The following is an 18,749-nucleotide window of genomic DNA, read 5'->3' on the forward strand; positions in this document are numbered from 1 at the left end:
AATACAGTTCAAGTTTTTGGCAATCAGGCGCCCGCTTGGAGAACAAGGGAATACAGTTCACATTTTGGCAATCAGGCACCCACCTGGAAAACAAGGGAATACAATTCAAGTTTTGGCAATCAGGCGCCCACCTGGAGAACAAGGGAATATAGTTCAAGTTTTTGGCAATCAAGTGCCCACCTGGAGAACAAGGGAATACAGTTCAAGTTTTGGTAATCAGCCGCCCACATGGAGAACAAGGGAATACAGTTCAAGTTTTGGCAATCAGGCGCCCAACTGGAGAACAAGGAAATACAGTTCAAGTTTTGGCAATCAAGTGCCCACCTGGAGAACAACGGAATACAGTTCATGTTTTTGGCAATCAGGCGCTCACCTGGAGAACAAGGGAATACAGTTCAAGTGTTGGCATTCAGCCACCCACTTGGAGAACAAGGCAATACAGTTCAAGTTTTGGCAATCAGGCGCCCACCTGGAGAACAAGGGAATACAGTTCAAGTTTTTGGCAATCAGGTGCCCACCGCCCACTTGGAGAACAAGGGAATACAGTTCAAGTTTTGGCAATCAGGCGCCCACCTGGAGAACAAGGGAATACAGTTCAAGTTTTGGCAATCAAGCGCCCACCTGGAAAACAAGGGAATACAGTCAAGTTTTGTCAATCAAGCGCCCACCTGGAGAACAGGGGAATACAGTTCATGTTTTGGCAATCAGGCACCCACCTGGAGAACAAGGGGATACAGTTCAAGTTTTGGCAATCAGGCGCCCACCTGGAGAACAAGGGAATACAGTTCAAGTTTTTGGCAATCAGGCACCCACCTGGAGAACAAGGGAATACAGTTCAAGTTTTGGCAATCAGGCACCAACCTGGAGAACAAGGGAATACAACTCAAGTTTTGGCAATCAGGCTCCCACTTGGAGAACAAGGGAATACAGTTCAAGTTTTGGCAATCAGACGTCCTCTTGTAGAACAAGGAAATATAGTTCAAGTTTTGGCAATCAGGCGCCCACTTGGAGAAAAGGGAATACAGTTCAAGTTTTGGCAATCAGGTGCCCACCTGGAGAACAAGGGAATAATGTTCAAGTTTTTGCATGAGGCGCCCACCTAGAGAACAAGGGAATACAGTTCACGTTTTGGCAATCAGGTGGCCACTTGGAAAATAAGGAAATCCATTTCATAATATTCAGCATCAGGCGCCCAACTGTAGAACAAGGGAAGTCATTTCAGAATTCAATTCAAATTAGAAGTAGTAGAAGCTCACGGCAAGAATGCGAGTCAACAGTCCGAGATGATCAACAGAAGTAATCTCAATCCAGAATAAAAAAGAAAAAGAAAAAAGAAAAGGAAAGTGAATACAAAATTCAGAAGCTGGGACAAGAGGTGGAATGCTCAAGACATGACTGAAGTCACAGGCATGGTGTGTCCGATTTTGATCCGAAAAGCTGAAGAAGAATGAACTAGCACCTGCAACTAGCAAGCGTCAAGGTTCAAATCTAAAGTCTGCATGAAGAACCATTCAAGACTCAAGATCAAGCTTCAGAAGACTTATAGATAGGAATCTTGTAACTCATAGTTGACAGGCGTAGTTAGTCTTTTTCAATTTTGATTTTGATGTAATAACATGACTGCAGACCGGAACCTCGACGGAACAGCACCTCAACCGGCTCTCCACCTTAGTATACTCCATCACTGTTCCTACTTCTGAACTACATGTGGCCTGATTCCTTTATAGCTAAGGATATATAGGCAGCTCAGATATCAGGGCTTAGTCACATTCTCCTTTTTTTTAGCTTTTGGTCTCTCTAAATAAGGGTCGGGTCAAAAAACTTGTCTAGTCGTTCTTTGTCTGAAAATACTTCGCGTTTTCAGTCAAAGAGGGACAGCTGTAGACATGTAATTTTTGACCCTCCCCAAGACTTTACATATTTTAGCATTTAAATACTTATTTTAGGTCTAATATGGTTAGTTCAACTAATTTTGACTCTTTTACTTTATTTTGTCACAAAATAAAAATTACATAAAATATTTTATTTTATGTACATTTCATAAAATTAAAAAAATACAAAAAATAGTACCTTATTTTTATCTTTATATAATCTTGAAAATACAAAAAAAAAATAGTTTCACATTTTAATATAGTTTAGTTTAATAATTAGAATTAGTTTTGCATTATGTAGTATAGTTATCTTATATTAAAGGAATTTAGCTGTGGTTTTGAACAATAATTTTGGAGTCTTAAAGCCCAATTTTAAGACCCAACAAGACATGGACCTACCCCAATCTCCTAAATTAAGCCCAATACCCAATAACCATTAAACCTAATACCCTAAAAACCCTTCTTCCTTTAATAGACATCCTAGAAATCCCTAGAGAGAAAAAAAAAAGATCCGTCGTTCTTTTTCTGATTTGGACTAACCTATACAAAAAAAATCTGAAGAAGCAGCAGAGAACAAAGGACCCCCCCCCCCCCAGCCTGAAATTCATCTTCTTCACTCCACCCCAAACGATCCATCTTCAACCTAAGACCCTGAACATCCGTCGTTTAACACATAAGAGACCCCCCATCCCCCGTTCTTCATCTTATTCAGCATTAAGGGACACCCATCGAGAACCCCCCTGGACATCTTCTTCTTTATCTCACCCCCCATTTCTTCAATAACCAGTCCATCGCCACCACACCCCAACCAGCGGCAACTCCAAAAACCAGCCCCCATAACCGTTACCCCTTCTTCTTCAGAAAATCGAATGCCAAAAACGACCACCGGACAGAAGCCAGTGGATACTGACCCCCTTTTTCATTTCTGCTCAAATGCATACAGCAGCGGCCATACCTCGTAAATAGCTCTCAAACCGTTCAAGTACGAGCAGCTATTTGGTTGTGGTTCGAGTCGCTGAAGTTGGGTCTGATTGCCGTCGAGTTCATCAGACTTTCCATTCGTTAAATTTAGTTCCGATTCTCTATTTTGGTTTGGGTTCGATCTCTTTTACTGGGATTTTGGGAATGAAAACATGGATCTAGTTCTTTACTGTTGTCGTTCGAGTTCGATCGTTATTCGAGTTTCACTCATAGCTGCGCTTTCCATTTGTTGTAGTTGCTGTACTTTTTCGTTAATCGAAAGTTTCTTCAGAAGCAAAAATTACTGTTGTGGTTGCTTTATCAACTGTGACATCAAATTCATGGTTGTTTCTCTTAGCCTTTATGTGGCTTCTCAAGTTGGCTTTTGAATACTAGGTACACACCAAATCTCTACATTAACATTTGAGTTACATAATTGGAATTGCTAGATTTCATGAGTTGATATTAATTGATGCAATGCATTTGAAACATGTGTTTACTAGTAACTATGAGCTCTGTTCTCTGTTCTTCCTTTCACTATTCGAATAAAAGAGTGTTGTGCGTGTTCTAACACTGTCTTCATCAAGAGGATTGCTACAGCCTGTTGATACCCAATTTTTCCCTAAGTATTTTTTACACTCAAAATACTTTCAAGATAACATATATGTGCATACATAAGCATGCCCAAGTGTTTTGGTATTTTTTCCCAAATTTCTAAAGACTTTCAAAACCAATTTATTGTCTATTTTAGCAGTGCAAAATTGTATAATTATTCCCAAAATTATCATTTTGGTGAATAATTTATTTATTTCTCATATTTACACCAAAATATAATTAAGGTGATTTTTTTTCATATTTTTACAAATTTATTTGATATTTAAAAGCTTAATTGCATGTAATTGCAATTATAGCCTATTTTACAATTAACAACATTTCATTATAATTAAATTATTTCCAGTATTTTTAAATTAATATTTATACCTTATTAATTAGTTCAATGCTTTATCTATTTTAAAAATCTTTTTAATTATTTTATATAAAATAAAAGGGAAGAAATTGGTTATTTAACACATAGCCATTGTCGTTTCAATTTTAGCCCAAAATTAAACCCCAATACCACCCAATTAAACGACCCAATTTCATTTTTTTACCCGACCCCTTGACCCAATTGCTAAACCCGTCCGGTTTCTCTTTTAAATCCTGGTCGTTGATCATTTTTGATCAACAGCCATAACGTATCATTTCCTTTTTTAATCCCTAACCCCCTAACCCTAGTTCATTTACCCAAAGACAGTCGCCTCCAAACTCTCTTCGTCTCCCCAAACCTCTCTGGCCCTCCGAAACCCTAACCCTATTCCATCGATCTCCGTCTCATTTCCACTGAAATCCATGGCAGCCCATGCCATAGGTGGCCTGTGCTCACTCTCTCTCACCAATAACTTAAGCTATTCGAAGATTGGAGGCCTGGCTTCTATGGTCTCCTTTAGATCTGTCTCAGATCTACAAGATCCATGGCCTCTCCGGCTATTTTCCGGCATGTTCAAAGCAATATGAGTCTCTCCGACTAAAGATCCGACTTTCCTCAAGACCTTCTCATCCTAGGGTCTTCTCTGCCATTTTTAAGCCTTCTAAGGTTTTGTACTCGTTTATCACTCTCAGATCTGTGACGTGTTGGGTCTTTAATAGATGTTTTAGGGCTTTTCCCCAAATTTTTCTTTTCAAAAATTTGTTCGAATCCAATTTTAGGGTTTCTGGAAAAACTTCTTTAAAGGTTTTCTAACTCTTTTGCTCTCTCCTTATGTGTGTTTATGCTCGCCTGTTTATTTCTTATTATGTTCAAGATTGTTCTCTTATTTCCTTACTGATTTTGCAAGGTTCTTTTCTGTTCTTTGTTCACGTGCTAACTTTGGTCATTGCTTCTCACTCTTTGCTATGTATGTTAAAGTTCATGCTTTGATTTTGTTTCACTTTACTAAGTTTCGTTGATATTCCTGCTCAGCATGTTCTTGCCTACCTTTTGTCTTAAAACTCGTAGTTTCTCTTGCTTCTGTTTGTGTATGTCTGCCTCTCTCAATGACTTTGAACGATTTCTCACCTCTGTTTCTATTTGAAACCCTAAAATTTTGGGGTTTCCCTTCGAGTATATGGCACTAGGGTTTCACTTTAGAACCCTAGGTTTCAGACTCGCAGTGAGCCTGGAACTAAATTCGGAATCCTACTTGCATGTGATTCTGAAATTTTCATTGTTAAGCTTTTCTTTTGTTTGGATTGTATACTTTATATATGAGGAAAAAAACTTCCCTTTCAAAGATTTCACACAGAATTGATTTTGAAATCCCTTTAATCATGCTAGTGATTCATCCCTGATTTCTTTCTATTAAATCCCTTTTACCCTACTAGCTGTTTATTTTGATCCTTTTGTGTGTAAAATCCTAGGCTTATGATGATTTCCTTAAATACTTGGTCTTGTGTATCTCTTCTGTGATTCTGTACCAACGTTTGAATTATTCTTTCCTTATTTACCTGAGGTTCTTTATGATTACAATTGGATCCGGGATCCTTTTGACTAATTTTCAAACTGATACCTTATTTTTACTTTATAAAGGACACCACTATTCCATCTTTTCTTAATTACCAACTATGTACGTGACCTTATTTGTGCACTATATGGTTTCCTTACCTTAATCAAGCCTTAGTAAATTGATTTTTTTTCCTCCTTGTTCCATCTTGATTAGTCGTTTGACCTAGACCCCTACACATCACCGTGCAATGCGAGGATTACTTCGTCACTAGAGTCTTGATCGATGGAGGCTCCAGCCTCAACATCTGTCCGTTGATAACTCTCAGAACATTGGGAAAGAGCCTGCACGAGATCAAAGATGGGGCCATCAATGTCAAAGCCTTCGATGGGTCCCAAAGGTCTACTATCGGAGAGATCAGCCTATGTTTGCAAATGGGGCCAACCTAGTTCGACGTTGACTTTCAAGTGATAGATGTTCCAGCATCCTACAATTTGCTGTTGGGACGACCATGGATCCACACTGCTGGAGCTGTGGCATCGACCCTACATCAGGCAGTGAAGTTCGAATGGAATCACCAAGAGGTGATTGTTCATGGAGATGGTAGCAACCCCATATATAGTCGCCAGACCATCCCGATGATTGGAGGCAGAAGGAGAATAGGCGGAGAAACATACCACCATATTGAAAGAGTCAACGTTGTAGACAAAGATAAATGGTGGGATAACACGATTAAAAGTATCCTGAATTGGTGTGGATACGAACCTGGAAAGGGACTCGGCAAAAATCTCCAGGGAATCGCCAAACCCATCAACTTGAAGAAACATGGCACTACATTTGGTTTGGGGTATGAGTACACTTGGGAGGAGTTCAATCACTGGTCGCCACCATGGCGCAGTCTCTACTACCCACTGGAGCATCCGATACCTCACCTGGAGCAGACTTTCCAGCCGGCAAATACTGTATATGGGTCGGAGGAAGATGAAGCATTGGCAGCCGTGAAGAATCTGTTCCTAGAGGATGATGATATGGACTGCTGTGTTATTTTCGAGGAGGAAGGGGAGGAAGGCCCTTCTATACAAGTTGTGAACCGAGGAGAGCGCCTCAGCAATTAGTCAATCAGAACCACCAGGACCCGGAAAGCTTCAGGGTAGCAACGCTAAACAAAAGCACCATGCATCACATATTACTTTTTTACTAGCTGATTTTATTTCCGCATTGTCTTTAATTCTGAAAAGAGCTTTAATACTCAAAACAATTGCGAATTTAATCGAAGCATTTCAGTTTATTATATATCTCGCTCACAGCATTACTATTACTTGACTTGACGATGAACCAACGATTGTGACTTGCAACGAGACAACACAACAAACGGATACGGACTCAGAAGAGGATGATATACCAGAAGAGGTCGTTAGAGGAGTTGAGAATTTTGAAAATAGGCCTAAGTCTAACTTGGATAAAACTGAGGTCGTTAATCTGGGAGATGTAGAGAATGTCAAAGAAACGCGCATCAGTGTTCACCTGTCACCATCAGAAAAAAAGAGTACATGGAGTTCCTAAAGGAATATGAAGACATATTCGCCTGGTCATATGATGATATGACTGGTCCCAACACATCCATTGTAGCTCACAAACTGCCAACAGATCCAACATGCCCGCCGGTAAAGTAGAAGCTCAGGAAATTCAAACCCGACATGAGTTTGAAAATCAAAGAAGAGGTTACCAAGCAAGTCAAAGCCAAGGTTCTCAGGGTAATAGAGTATCCGACATGGTTAGCCAACATCGTGCCAGTTCCAAAAAAGGATAGGAAAGTTAGAGTTTGTGTTGACTACCGGGATCTTAATCGGGCCAGTCCCAAAGACGACTTCCCCTTGCATAACATACACATTCTTATCGACAACTGCGCCAAGCACGATTATATTTGTTGACCTGACCGTGGAGTAAATAACGAAATCTCTATGAGATTTACATCTTTCTATACATTATTTGACTGAGTACAAGTTAAATTTTAAATCCGCTAGACACTTGTTAGTTGCCCTAGTAGAAGGGTAGGAAAGCTACTAGTGTCCTATGCAACACAATATTGTTGATATTAATATGACGCTTGGTCTGATTATAGCGATACTAACCGCATTTAATGAACACGCTGAAAAAATCATTGGATGGTCTGTAAATAATCTTTTCAATCAAAATGGAGATAAGTTTTATCTCTCAAAGCTTAAGAAGAGTGTCACATGGCTTTCGTTTGTCTTTCACGTTCAACCTACACCGATGGTACATGGAAATGATATTAGCTAGTTTATAAGACTGATTGATAGTCCGTTTGGCCAAGCTGCAAAAATAAGCTTATTTTGAGAAGTGTTTTTTTCAAAAGTGCTTTTCTCAAAAGTACTTTTGGTGAGAAGCAGTTTGTGTTTGGCTAATTAGTTTGAAAAGCACTTCTGAGCAGCAATTAGTGTTTGTACAAGCTTTAAAAAACTGTTTCTAAGTGTATTTTTCTCAAAAGTACTTCTCAAAAAAGTGCTTTTGGAGAGAAGCTACTTTTTTCTGCTTCTCCAAAATTGCTTCTGCTTCTCCTCAAAATCACTTTTCTTCCTTCCAACAGCTTGGCCAAACACCTCAATTTTTGGCCAAACAGGCTATGAGGCTACTCCTGTGGAGTTTGTAGATGAGGGATTTGATAAAATTCCTCTTGATTAGTTGACATAACTGCAAGGGCGGATCCATAACTTGGATTATGGGTACGTGAACCTATAGTTTCAAGGTCAAATTAGGTATTTTATGTATATATTTTTAGTATTGGTATAATATTATCTACTGACACCTTGTATACAGGTAAAATAGGGGCTAGTGATTACCTCGATTTCTCGATGGGGGATACAAAGCAAGGACATAACTATAGGGAATCAGGATCGAAGCTAGGAACCTCTCGTACTAAGGCCCGAATGAAGCACCTACTATCGGGGCCATCAAGACAACTCTCCTCTAATTCGGTTCGGGCTCCGAGACCTCAGAAAGCATTACCGGACGGTTGCACACGATTAACGAAGGCCGTGATATCCGCGCTCAACCGGATATCATGGCGTGGATTTCGGCCCGTATCGGCAGCAGATCAGTGATTAGCAAAAATGAATATTTTTACCTTTCTTAGAATTGTACTTAGGGTAAACTCCCCTACTATATAAAGTGGGAGTTTATTATTCAATAGCAAGAATGTAACATGCATTCCAAGGCAATATACACTTGTTTTCTCTTGCTTCAAAGTTGTTCAAAGCTCTTGTTCTTGTTCATAGCTCTTCATAGATATTTGGCTCCGAACCGAGGCCAGAACAATCACTAGCTCATACTCGAGCTTGGATTTAACATTACAACTGGTTTGATTGTTTGTTTTACCTTTAATTCGTTTAACTTTATTGATCAATTGTATTGGATTAATCCAGATATCCTTAAAACCGCATATAAATTCAGTTGTTATCCATTTTTAAGGGTAAACACACCTTTTTAAAAAAAAAATTGAATAGTGCACTTGGTTGAATACTGAGTTATTTACCCAAAGGAATAGGGATTGATTCTCATTTTATACTTTTTTTCTCCTTTCTTTAGTGGTACACCCATGTTCTAGAAATCCTAGATCCGCCTTTGGACATAAGTATGTTAAACCACTATAAACATCAACTGTTTGATGGTGTTCAGAGCTCTCTGCAATTTTCTCCACCAGCCCTCGCCAGATGGTTCAACTTCTGGAGTCCCGTAGGAAACTGTGACTGACCTATTACATAATGTTGCTCCAACCGTCCCGCAACTAGCTTGTGTGCCAACAACCGTGTCATTACTCATCACAACATAACTCTCCTCAAGCCCACATGAATTTGAGTCGCCTTTGTGAAGTTTATTGGTTTGGATGTGGCGAAACAAAAAGTTTCCCCAAGATCAAACTTGAAAGAAGTGAAAAAAATTCTCCGACAAAGAATGTTAAATTGATGTTATATACCTTTAAAACCTAATATTTTACACATATACAAAATGTAATTTTTCCAAGAAGGATGGTCGCCCCTAAGTTAGTTACTGTTGTTTTATATGCAAAAACCTTGGCAAGTGGTTGATGTTAGATGTTTAGCTTGCACTTTTTTGTCTCCCTCTGAATTGGGCAATGTTTATTTCTTAAAGACAAGGAATGTTATTATGGCCAAAAAGAGTAGAGTGTATAATTTGATTACCATTTTTGTTGTTAAAAAAAATCTATACACTCTCCATACAACAAGAAAAATAAATCAAATGACAAAAAAACATATATTTGCTATGTATTAAATAGTGTGGCTAATATGTTAGTTAAAAAAAGAATTTTTACCTCTTATAACAAATGTTAACACCTTATTTATTTTAAATAAATATCATTTAAAAAAATTATATTCTATGGATACCTTTTAAGGTTTATAGCAAAATATTTAATTTTGGTTACCTCCTAACCCTAAGCCACTAAATACGCTAATCAGTTACACTATTTTTTTTCTCTCTACTTTGATACATCCCATTCTCTTCCCCCATCCCATTAAAATTTTTGCTCTCCTCCTCCTTCTAACACACAACGACAACAAACCCTAACCCACACAAAACAAGCGCAAACCGTCATTCTTTTTCGCTAAGTATTTAGAGATTATTATAAGAGAGATATCGAGCAGCACAGGTCAGAGCTAAAAGGAAAGGATGGTAATTACAAATTGAATCTGCAAAAAAAGATAACAAGGACCGGGACAAATGGGCTCGCCTCCACCATGATAGAAGGGATGAAGAAGATCGGAGCCAAAGATCACGTATTTTATGGTTGCCTGATTTAGGACTTTATCTCTAAGACTTGTGGAGGTTCATAGATTTGAAACAGTCACTTCCTCCAGGTTTGAGCGTGTAAGATCTTTGAAGATGGAAGGACTATTTGGCTACAAGGCGGAAATTAGGGTTTGTTGTTGAGCAAAGACGACGGAGTTTGGGGTTGAACAACTTGATTTTCTGTTAATATATTTCAATGTATTTTCAACGTATCACGTGTATTTTCATGTATTTCATTGTATTCATTGTCTTTTTTTTTATCGTAATTCAATGTATCTCGCTGTATTCTGTGTATTTCATTGTATTCACTATCTTTTTTTCCATTGTATTTCAATGTATCCCGCTGTATTCTATGTATTCATATTTTTTTTTCAATTAATATAATTTATGTATTCAGATGTATTATATAATTTCTCTGAAGAGAGCTATATTTTTGGGGTTTTTTCCAGTTGAGAATCTTTTTTATAACTGAAAATACAAATTTTGTGTGTTATAATTAAGTTTGTTGAGTTATATTAGTAGTCTATTATGTTAATTGATACACTTTCCATTTAAAAATAGTGTAATCCCCTGTTTCACGTCGTGAATACAGTCGAATACAGCCGAATACGGTAATCTGTCCAGCTGTAATCCCATGTTTCACGCCATGAATACATGCGAATACACTCGAATACAACAACTGATTAGCTGGACTTCCCTGATTCACGCCTATTTTTGCTACTGTATTCATGACTACAATAACTTAAATATATCATATAACCACAGAAAATGTATCTATAATCCGTAATATAGCAAATAATATCTATAGATGGCTAATTACTACTAAAAGATAGTGTTTTATGAAAACTTCTCTTAAAAAAAGCGTTGGGGTCCCTTTTTTTTAACCTCCTTACTAATTTTATTTGCTGTACTCATTTCGTCTCTGAAAACAAGCCCATGATAAAAACTCTCATCCCCGAATATATCACTTAAGCCTATCCTAGAGTTTATATAACTAAGAATAGACAAGTATGGATTTTAAGAGAAGACTTTAGGGATTTTAAAAAGTTGATTGGCGCCCATCTCTTAGAATTTTGAAGCACTTACTACCGAACGGAAGAGTACTCTGATGAAGAAATATGGTGCACGTGAACTCGTGTTCCTTGCGTTAAACTAGGTCTTTTATGTATATAATTTTTAGAATTGATCTAATATTATCTGCTAGCTCCCATACTTCAAAAATGTTGAATGATGCATTTGATTACGTTGAATGCTGAGTTATTTACTTAGAGGAATAGAGATTAATTACTTTATTCCCATATATATATATATATATTAACTACTTTATTCCCAGCCAACGTTTTATGAGTCATTTTTGTTTCCACACTTCCATAAAAAGAATCTACTTTTGACTCCGTTAGAAAGTTTGAAGGAAACACCGCAAAAATAAGAAGATTGAAATGTGATACTTGATATGAAGAAAACGCCTATATAAGTAAATACTATATTATTATGTTCCACAAGAAAATAAAGAAATATTTCTTCCTATATATGTTTGACAAATGGGCGTGGAGTCATAGAGATAGAGAAACTAAGTAAAAGACCAATAAGCAAACCACAAATGACGAATTCTTAACCAAATACAGAGAAAGTTTCTCTTCCTAAAAAAAATATGAAAAGAAATATCTTAGGAATTATAACATGCTGATGCTTTCTTACAGCTCCAAATAAAAAGGATTTGAAGAAAAAAATTGAATAAAGTTGTATTTGAAGCGTCACGAATCAAACATTCGTTAAAATGCCATTGAATCAAATAGTTTTTGTACATTTAACCCCATTTTTTGTACATTTAACTAGTATTATTGCGCAACATAGGTTTGACATACAATTATTATTAAATAGTTAAGTTTTATTGTTAATACATGTATTCTTATTCCACATTCTAGATTTTCCCATAAATTCAATTTGGATATTATTTAGTACTATTAACCAAACATCATATGGGGAATGTTATGTTAGGGATTAATTTTTAAACTTCCTCCAACTTGTTATGTTCCATTGTAGATCAAATGAATTAATTTCAATGTCCTTAAATACTTTCCTCATCTAATTGCAAGTCTTTCCTAAAACTTTATATACAAATAAATCACCAAATAAGAAATATTTAAAAGTAATTTAGAGAAAGCAAGAAATAGCGATTGGAATCTATCATAGAATCCTTTGTCCTTAATTTCCAAAACAACCCTATTTCTAAATTCGTCGTGTTTATCCTTTTCTGTTTTCTTCTTTTGACATATATCCAATTTTTTTGACCTCCTTTTTTCTTAGTCTTTTATTTAAATATCTAGATATTTTCTTTTTTGTTCCTTAGAGAAGGGGTTATTGCAATTGTTTCGAAATTGCAGAGACTCCACCTAGTAGACCCAAAGTCCACCCATTTTGGAGGCACACTGTTGTCCTTCACAAAGCCTACCTGTACGAGCGTCTAAACTATTTCACAAACCAATAAAATAACGCCACGATCTATCTGGACTGATCACCCGCAGGTGAGATAAGAAATTGGGTCAGATCTGGTAATAAGAGAAATATAAGGGGCCTAGGAGCAAAACAAATCCGCGTTGCATTTGAATCACACCAAATTTATGGATCAAAACCCTCGCTTTTTATAGTTTCTCTCTCTCGAAATCCAAACCCCTCTTTCTCTCTCTAATATTTGGCCTCGCTTTTGGGTGGCGGCTGAAACTCTCACTCCACACACCCGTTGTCTCCCTCTAGGGTTTTACAAATCTCTCCTCCATTTTTGAAGATCTATCTTGTGTTATGGCAGCTGTTGCTCCTCCTGCTGATCGTATCCTTATAGATTTTACTTATATGGATATTTTTTGTTTTTTTCTTGTTCAAATCGACCCCCAAGTTTTGATTTTTACCTGTTTTATGAAGATATACATTAGATATAGGTATCTCTATGTTTTATGGGTAGAATTTTTATGTGAGTCTATTGGGATTCTTTAGATCTGGGCTATTGTGATATGCGTTGCTGTTATCTGCTTGATTTTTTTATTGGTTTTGGTTTTGTTTGGTGAGTGATTTATGTGTGTTATTCTGTTTTTGCTTTGTCTTTGAAAAATAATCTGTGTTTTTCTATTTTTTAAAATTGGTTTGTACGTGTGTTTATCGTGTAGATAGGCTGTTTGATTTTTTTTTAAATAAAAATGTTTTGCAGCTGGTATATGTTGGAAAATTTTGTAGCTGATTTGGTGATATTTAACTTGGTGTTTTCTATTAACAACAGTAGAAATTAGATTTGGTTTTGGTTTAAAATTTCTTTGCTAAATTCTTTAATTATTTGAAATTGCGGATTTGAAGAGTTTTATGAGCTAATTTTTAGTAAATTTACATAATTCCAAAAGATGTGTGTTGCTCAGTACAAATTGATTGATATGTTGGAATTGTTCTTGCCCTAGTTTGTTACTGTGTTTTTGGGCTAATTTGTGTGAAGAAGTGCTATTCCTTTACATTTACTGCTACAGAAGCTGCAGATTTGCTGCAGAAGTTGTCATTGGATTCTCAAAATAAGACACTTGAAATTGCAGAGCCAAAAAAGAAGGTACCCTTTTAGTTGTTTTTTTCAAAATTCTTTTATTTTTGGTCAATTGGTCTAAAGTTCTTAATTTGAAATTCTGATCCTTTTTCAGCCTGTGGACTCCAAAGACGTGGGAAATGGTCAGATCCAGTCACTGGATCGGTCAGTTACCCCTCTATTGCCTGACTTCATGGATCCAACTTTGTGCTATGTTCCTAATGGCTATCCCTCTTACTATTATGGTATTGTTAAATATCATCTGAATTAAATTTATGGCTTCACTTTGTGTCAGAACAGCCCATATGTACCTCTGTTAGGATTTTATTAAAACAAAATATACATCTGTTAGGATAATGATGTTTATTTCTTCACAATTTAGCACATCTCTTGGTTCATATCGACATTCTTTTTAACATTGACATTCTTTTCTATTCTTCTATAGGGTATGATGGTTCTGGTAATGAATGGGAGGACTATACAAGATATGTGAACCCAGAGGGAGTTGAGATGACTGTAAGTTATTCTGCTTGCGACGCTAGCTACAGCACTTGATGTCTTAATCTATTTGCTGGATTCAATCTTTGATGTCACATTGCTTTTGTTTATTATTTATGTATTTTGGTTTTGATATGATGAAAATGCAGGGAGCTTATGGGGACAACGGGTCATTTATGTATCAGCATGGCTATGGTTATGCACCCTATAGTCCATATTCACCTGCTACTTCACCTGTCCCGACTGTGGGGCATGACGGCCAGCTTTATGGAGCACAACACTACCACTATCCATATTTCCAGCCCCTCCCTCCAACCAGTACTCCATACACTACTCCAGTTGCTCCGGCCAAAGGTGAGATCGCCACCTCTGCTGCTGCTGACCAAGCACCATTGTCTGTGGATTCCGCTAATGGAAATTCTAATGGCATTGCAAATGGTGGTGTAAAGGGAAATACTGCGCCTACGCCTGTGAGACCTGCATTCCAGCATTCATCCTTAAATGCTAATGGCTCTTTTGGACGAAGTGGTGCCTTGCCTGGAGGAGTTGCTTCGGGCTATCAGGATCCTAGATTTGGTTTTGATGGTGTAAGGTCTCCCATTCCATGGTTAGATGGGTCAATGTTTACTGATGGGCAAGCTAGGCCAGTGGCGAGCAATCCTATTACACCTTCATTTTCAAATGGCGGTGCTGTTCCATCATCAAAAAATCAGAACGTTCATCCACATCTAATGGTATGTTGTATTCTACAATATTGATCTGTTATTGCACTTCTCATTACAGTCTCATTCGTGAGACTTAGAAACTCCGTGTTTTGTACTGTATGGTCAGTCTGACACTATTGTTTCATTGTCAGGGCTTGCACCACCCTAGGCCCTCGTCTGGCATGAATACAGCTAATGGGTATATGAATACGTTGTATCCCAATAAATTTTATGGGCGGTATGGGAACACATTCAGTTCTGGCATGGGCTTTGGATCTAACAGGTATGACTCTCGCGCTACAGGTCGTGGGTGGACGCCGGTTGACAACAGGTTTAAACCCAGGGGTAGAGGAAATAGTTTCTATGGCTATGGTAACGAGAACATGGATGGTTTAAATGAGCTCAACAGGGGACCAAGAGGTAAAGGTTCCAAGAATCAGAAGGGTTTTACACCAGTTGCTTTGGCAGTCAAGGGGCAGAACATCCCCCTAACCGTAACCAATGATGCCGAGAAAGATAAACCAAGCCTGATTCCTGACAAAGAACAGTACAACCGTCCAGATTTTCCTGTGACATATACTGATGCCAAGTTTTTTATCATCAAGTCTTACAGTGAAGATGATGTGCACAAAAGCATCAAATATAATGTGTGGGCTAGCACACCAAATGGTAACAAGAAGCTTGATGCTGCATATCAGGAGGCTCAACAAAAATCTGGAGGCTGTCCTGTCTTTCTTTTCTTCTCGGTGAGCTTTCATATTTAAATTGTTTCTCCAAGTCGTTTTTGGTTTAATCCAGGTATACATGGATTTACATGTAATTTAGAATTGTTTTGGGTTCACATCCTCATTAATTTTGATTGCTTATTTTTGGTCTTTTTATCCAGGTAAATACAAGTGGTCAATTTGTTGGTGTTGCAGAGATGGTAGGACCAGTTGATTTCAACAAGAGTGTGGAGTATTGGCAGCAAGACAAGTGGATCGGCTGCTTTCCTGTAAAGTGGCACATTGTGAAGGATGTACCAAACAGCTTGTTGAAACACATCACGCTGGAGAACAACGAGAACAAGCCTGTTACCAACAGTAGAGATACTCAGGAGGTACGCCACATGCTCTAATATTATGAGCTAGATATAAGGGTAGTAATTGTCGGGTGATCGAGTGTAGTATGTCCTAGCTCATTTGACCTTTGGGTAATTGGAATTATGTTTTTACCAACTGTTTCACTTATTCCAAAAGAACATGGTTTTTACCAACAGTTTCATTGTTTTGTACAGGTTAAAATGGAGCAGGGCCTGCAGGTGATAAAGATATTTAAAGATCATGTTAGCAAACAGTGCATCCTTGATGATTTTGAGTTCTATGAGGATCGTCAAAAGAGAATTCAGGAAAAGAAGGCCAAGCAGCAGCTTTTCCAGAAGCAGGTAGAATATATGAATATATACACACACACGCGCGCGCACACACTAAATTTCTGGCTATGAAATGAATTAAAAAAGAAGAAAAGATTATGATCAGGTGCTTTCACTAGTGCATTTAGCAGGAATTGATATCTTCGTAGTAGTTATCTTCCTCTTGGTAGTAAATAATGCTCTTCTTTTTGGTTGTCTTAGTCGCAGGTGTGGGAAGGCAAAGCCACTGAAGAGAAGAATAAAGACAACTCCAACGGCGAACTTAAATCCCAGAAACTTTCAGAAGTTTCTGCTGTTTTGAACAAGGGAAGTTTACCAGCTGCTCAGGCTAATGGAGAGGTCAAGCTTGCGGAAAATGGATCAGTTACAAAATTAGGAGACGATGTGAAGGTTGCTAAACCAGTCACTGTATCCGACAAGAAACCTGTAGCTAAGGGGATTGCAAATGGGGTTGTTAATTGATGCTAGCTTCAGCTCATAAAGGGTGGTCAGTGGTTAACAGGTCCTACAATGGAGCTTTAACTACATGATTTGCATGCAATTGCTTGGTTAGATCTCATAACCATTGGGCTGCCCTTTTTGTCCTAGCTGCATTTGTAGTTGGTTCTTGCATTAAGAAATCTCAAGAGAGAAGTCAATAGTGGCAAAGGCTAATTCATCTGCTTCTAGGATTTCAGGAAGTATGGAAGCCCCATATATCCTCATAGGCAAGTTTCTTTACTTGGCTTTAGTTTCTGACTGGTTTATACCTTAGGGATTTGGGTTTTAGGATAAATTATCATTTTGTTTTTTTTTGGTTTCTTTCGACTTGTGTCTTTTTGGTCCATTTTTTTTCAGTTGGGTTTTACAGTTGGGGTTCATGTTATTATTAGTTAGTTTGGCTCCCAATCCTATCTTGTACATCTAGATCCTTCTGTTGCGGCATGACATCAGTGCCTTTTGTACTAGTCAAAAAGAGCTAGAAGCAAGGTGGGAATGCAATATAGTTGGCTCAAAAGCTTTTGATTGTAGTGTTTCATCTTTTTTTTTTTTTTTTTTGTCGACGGTTTTGTATTCATGTTAATTTAGTCAAATCACACCTAACCTGGAAAAGAACTTGTATGTCGTTTTATATTGAAGTTAGTAGGTGTTCTCACTTAATATTATGCGAATGTTGCAGTACTAATTCAAGATGCTTTCGAGAGCTTGTTTTCTTTTTGCGGTAGTTTCACTAGGGGCGGGTGTTTGGGTAGTCCGGATTGAATATGAAAATTTTAGTTTGGATATTTAGTTTTTGGATTAAATAAATGACAATTCAAGTTCGATTTCTGATTAATCGTCCAAAATTTATGAAGCGCCCCTGCAAATGTACCAGAAGGACTGAAATTGTCTATCATGTATATGTACGTGAAAGAGGGAGGTTTGAGATGGATTCCATTTTCTAAAGGTATTTTTAAACTCCAGTTACTGAATTCTGACCATGAATGTCTAAGCAAATTTTTTCTGACTTGTTAAAAAGAATATCAAAGTATATTTTCTGAATATGTTCGAGGCAGACATGCATCTACTTTTTCCTATCAGTAAAGGTATTTTTCTTTTACTTCCTGAGCCGAGGGTCTATCGGAAACAACCTTTCTGCCCCATCGGGGTAGGGGTAAGGTTTGCGTACACACTACTTTCTTCAGATCCCACTGGTCTATCGGAAACAACCTCTCTGCCCCATCGGGGTAGGGGTAAGGTTTGCGTACACACTACTCTTTTCAAACCCAACTTGTGGAATTTTACTGGATTGTTGTTGTTCTTTCTTTCTTACAAAAATAAAATTCAAATAAAGTATTCATGTTTAATTACCTAATAAGTTTCTCATTCTCACTGTAATCATCCAATTAAAGTATTCAACTAATGAAATCATTATCAAGAAAATAAAACAAAGACATTAATAAGGCCTATAAGAAGTAGCAATAGTAAAACTATGTTAAAATATAAAGTATTTTAACAATAATTTAGTACTCCAATTAGTATTGGATATATGAAATAATGTTTAATGGATATGGTATTGAATTTATTACTATTGATATATGGATAATGGACGAAACATAAAGTATAAAAATTACGGATTTTCGAATATCCACAAATCTAAAGTACCAAATCCAAAAAAATTAAAAATTAAATCCGCAATCCAATCCACAATAAAAAAATCCAAACCAAAATCCAAAAATTTGAATTTCGAGTTTGCCCAAACTAAGCACACCCCTAAGTTTTACATTGTTTACTATATTTAAGAGCAGCGCAATTTGGATATTGTTTTCTTGCTCTCGATCATATTCACGTTGCCTAATTATCCGTTTAAGGATGTATGGTGGAAGTTGCCTCCAAAGAAAAAGAACTAGGGGTATCAAATGGGTGGGTTGTGTCAATTTT

At 37.3% G+C, this 18,749-nt stretch overlaps 1 protein-coding gene across 4 annotated transcripts; it reads left to right on the forward strand.

The window, feature by feature from the left end:
• The first annotated feature begins 12,769 nt into the window (after window positions 1-12,769).
• LOC107764684 (YTH domain-containing protein ECT4) lies at window positions 12,770-17,359 on the forward strand. Of its 4 annotated transcripts, none has more exons than XM_016583286.2 (9): window positions 12,770-13,004; window positions 13,687-13,763; window positions 13,852-13,981; window positions 14,182-14,252; window positions 14,384-14,968; window positions 15,091-15,684; window positions 15,825-16,037; window positions 16,215-16,361; window positions 16,551-17,359. In XM_016583286.2, the coding sequence occupies exons 1-9, from the start codon at window positions 12,977-12,979 to the stop codon at window positions 16,809-16,811; spliced, it is 2,106 nt and encodes a 701-aa protein (XP_016438772.2). In that variant the 5' UTR covers window positions 12,770-12,976; the 3' UTR covers window positions 16,812-17,359. The 4 variants fall into 4 exon arrangements, with proteins under 4 accessions (XP_016438772.2, XP_016438773.2, XP_016438774.2 ...); XM_016583287.2 differs by having other exon boundaries at window positions 12,774-13,004; window positions 16,557-17,359; XM_016583288.2 differs by having other exon boundaries at window positions 12,812-13,004; window positions 13,852-13,901.
• Window positions 17,360-18,749: the final 1,390 nt, after the last annotated feature.

This window comes from Nicotiana tabacum, chromosome 22 (genome assembly GCF_000715075.1).
Source record: "Nicotiana tabacum cultivar K326 chromosome 22, ASM71507v2, whole genome shotgun sequence".
NCBI classification, from domain to species: domain Eukaryota; kingdom Viridiplantae; phylum Streptophyta; class Magnoliopsida; order Solanales; family Solanaceae; genus Nicotiana; species Nicotiana tabacum.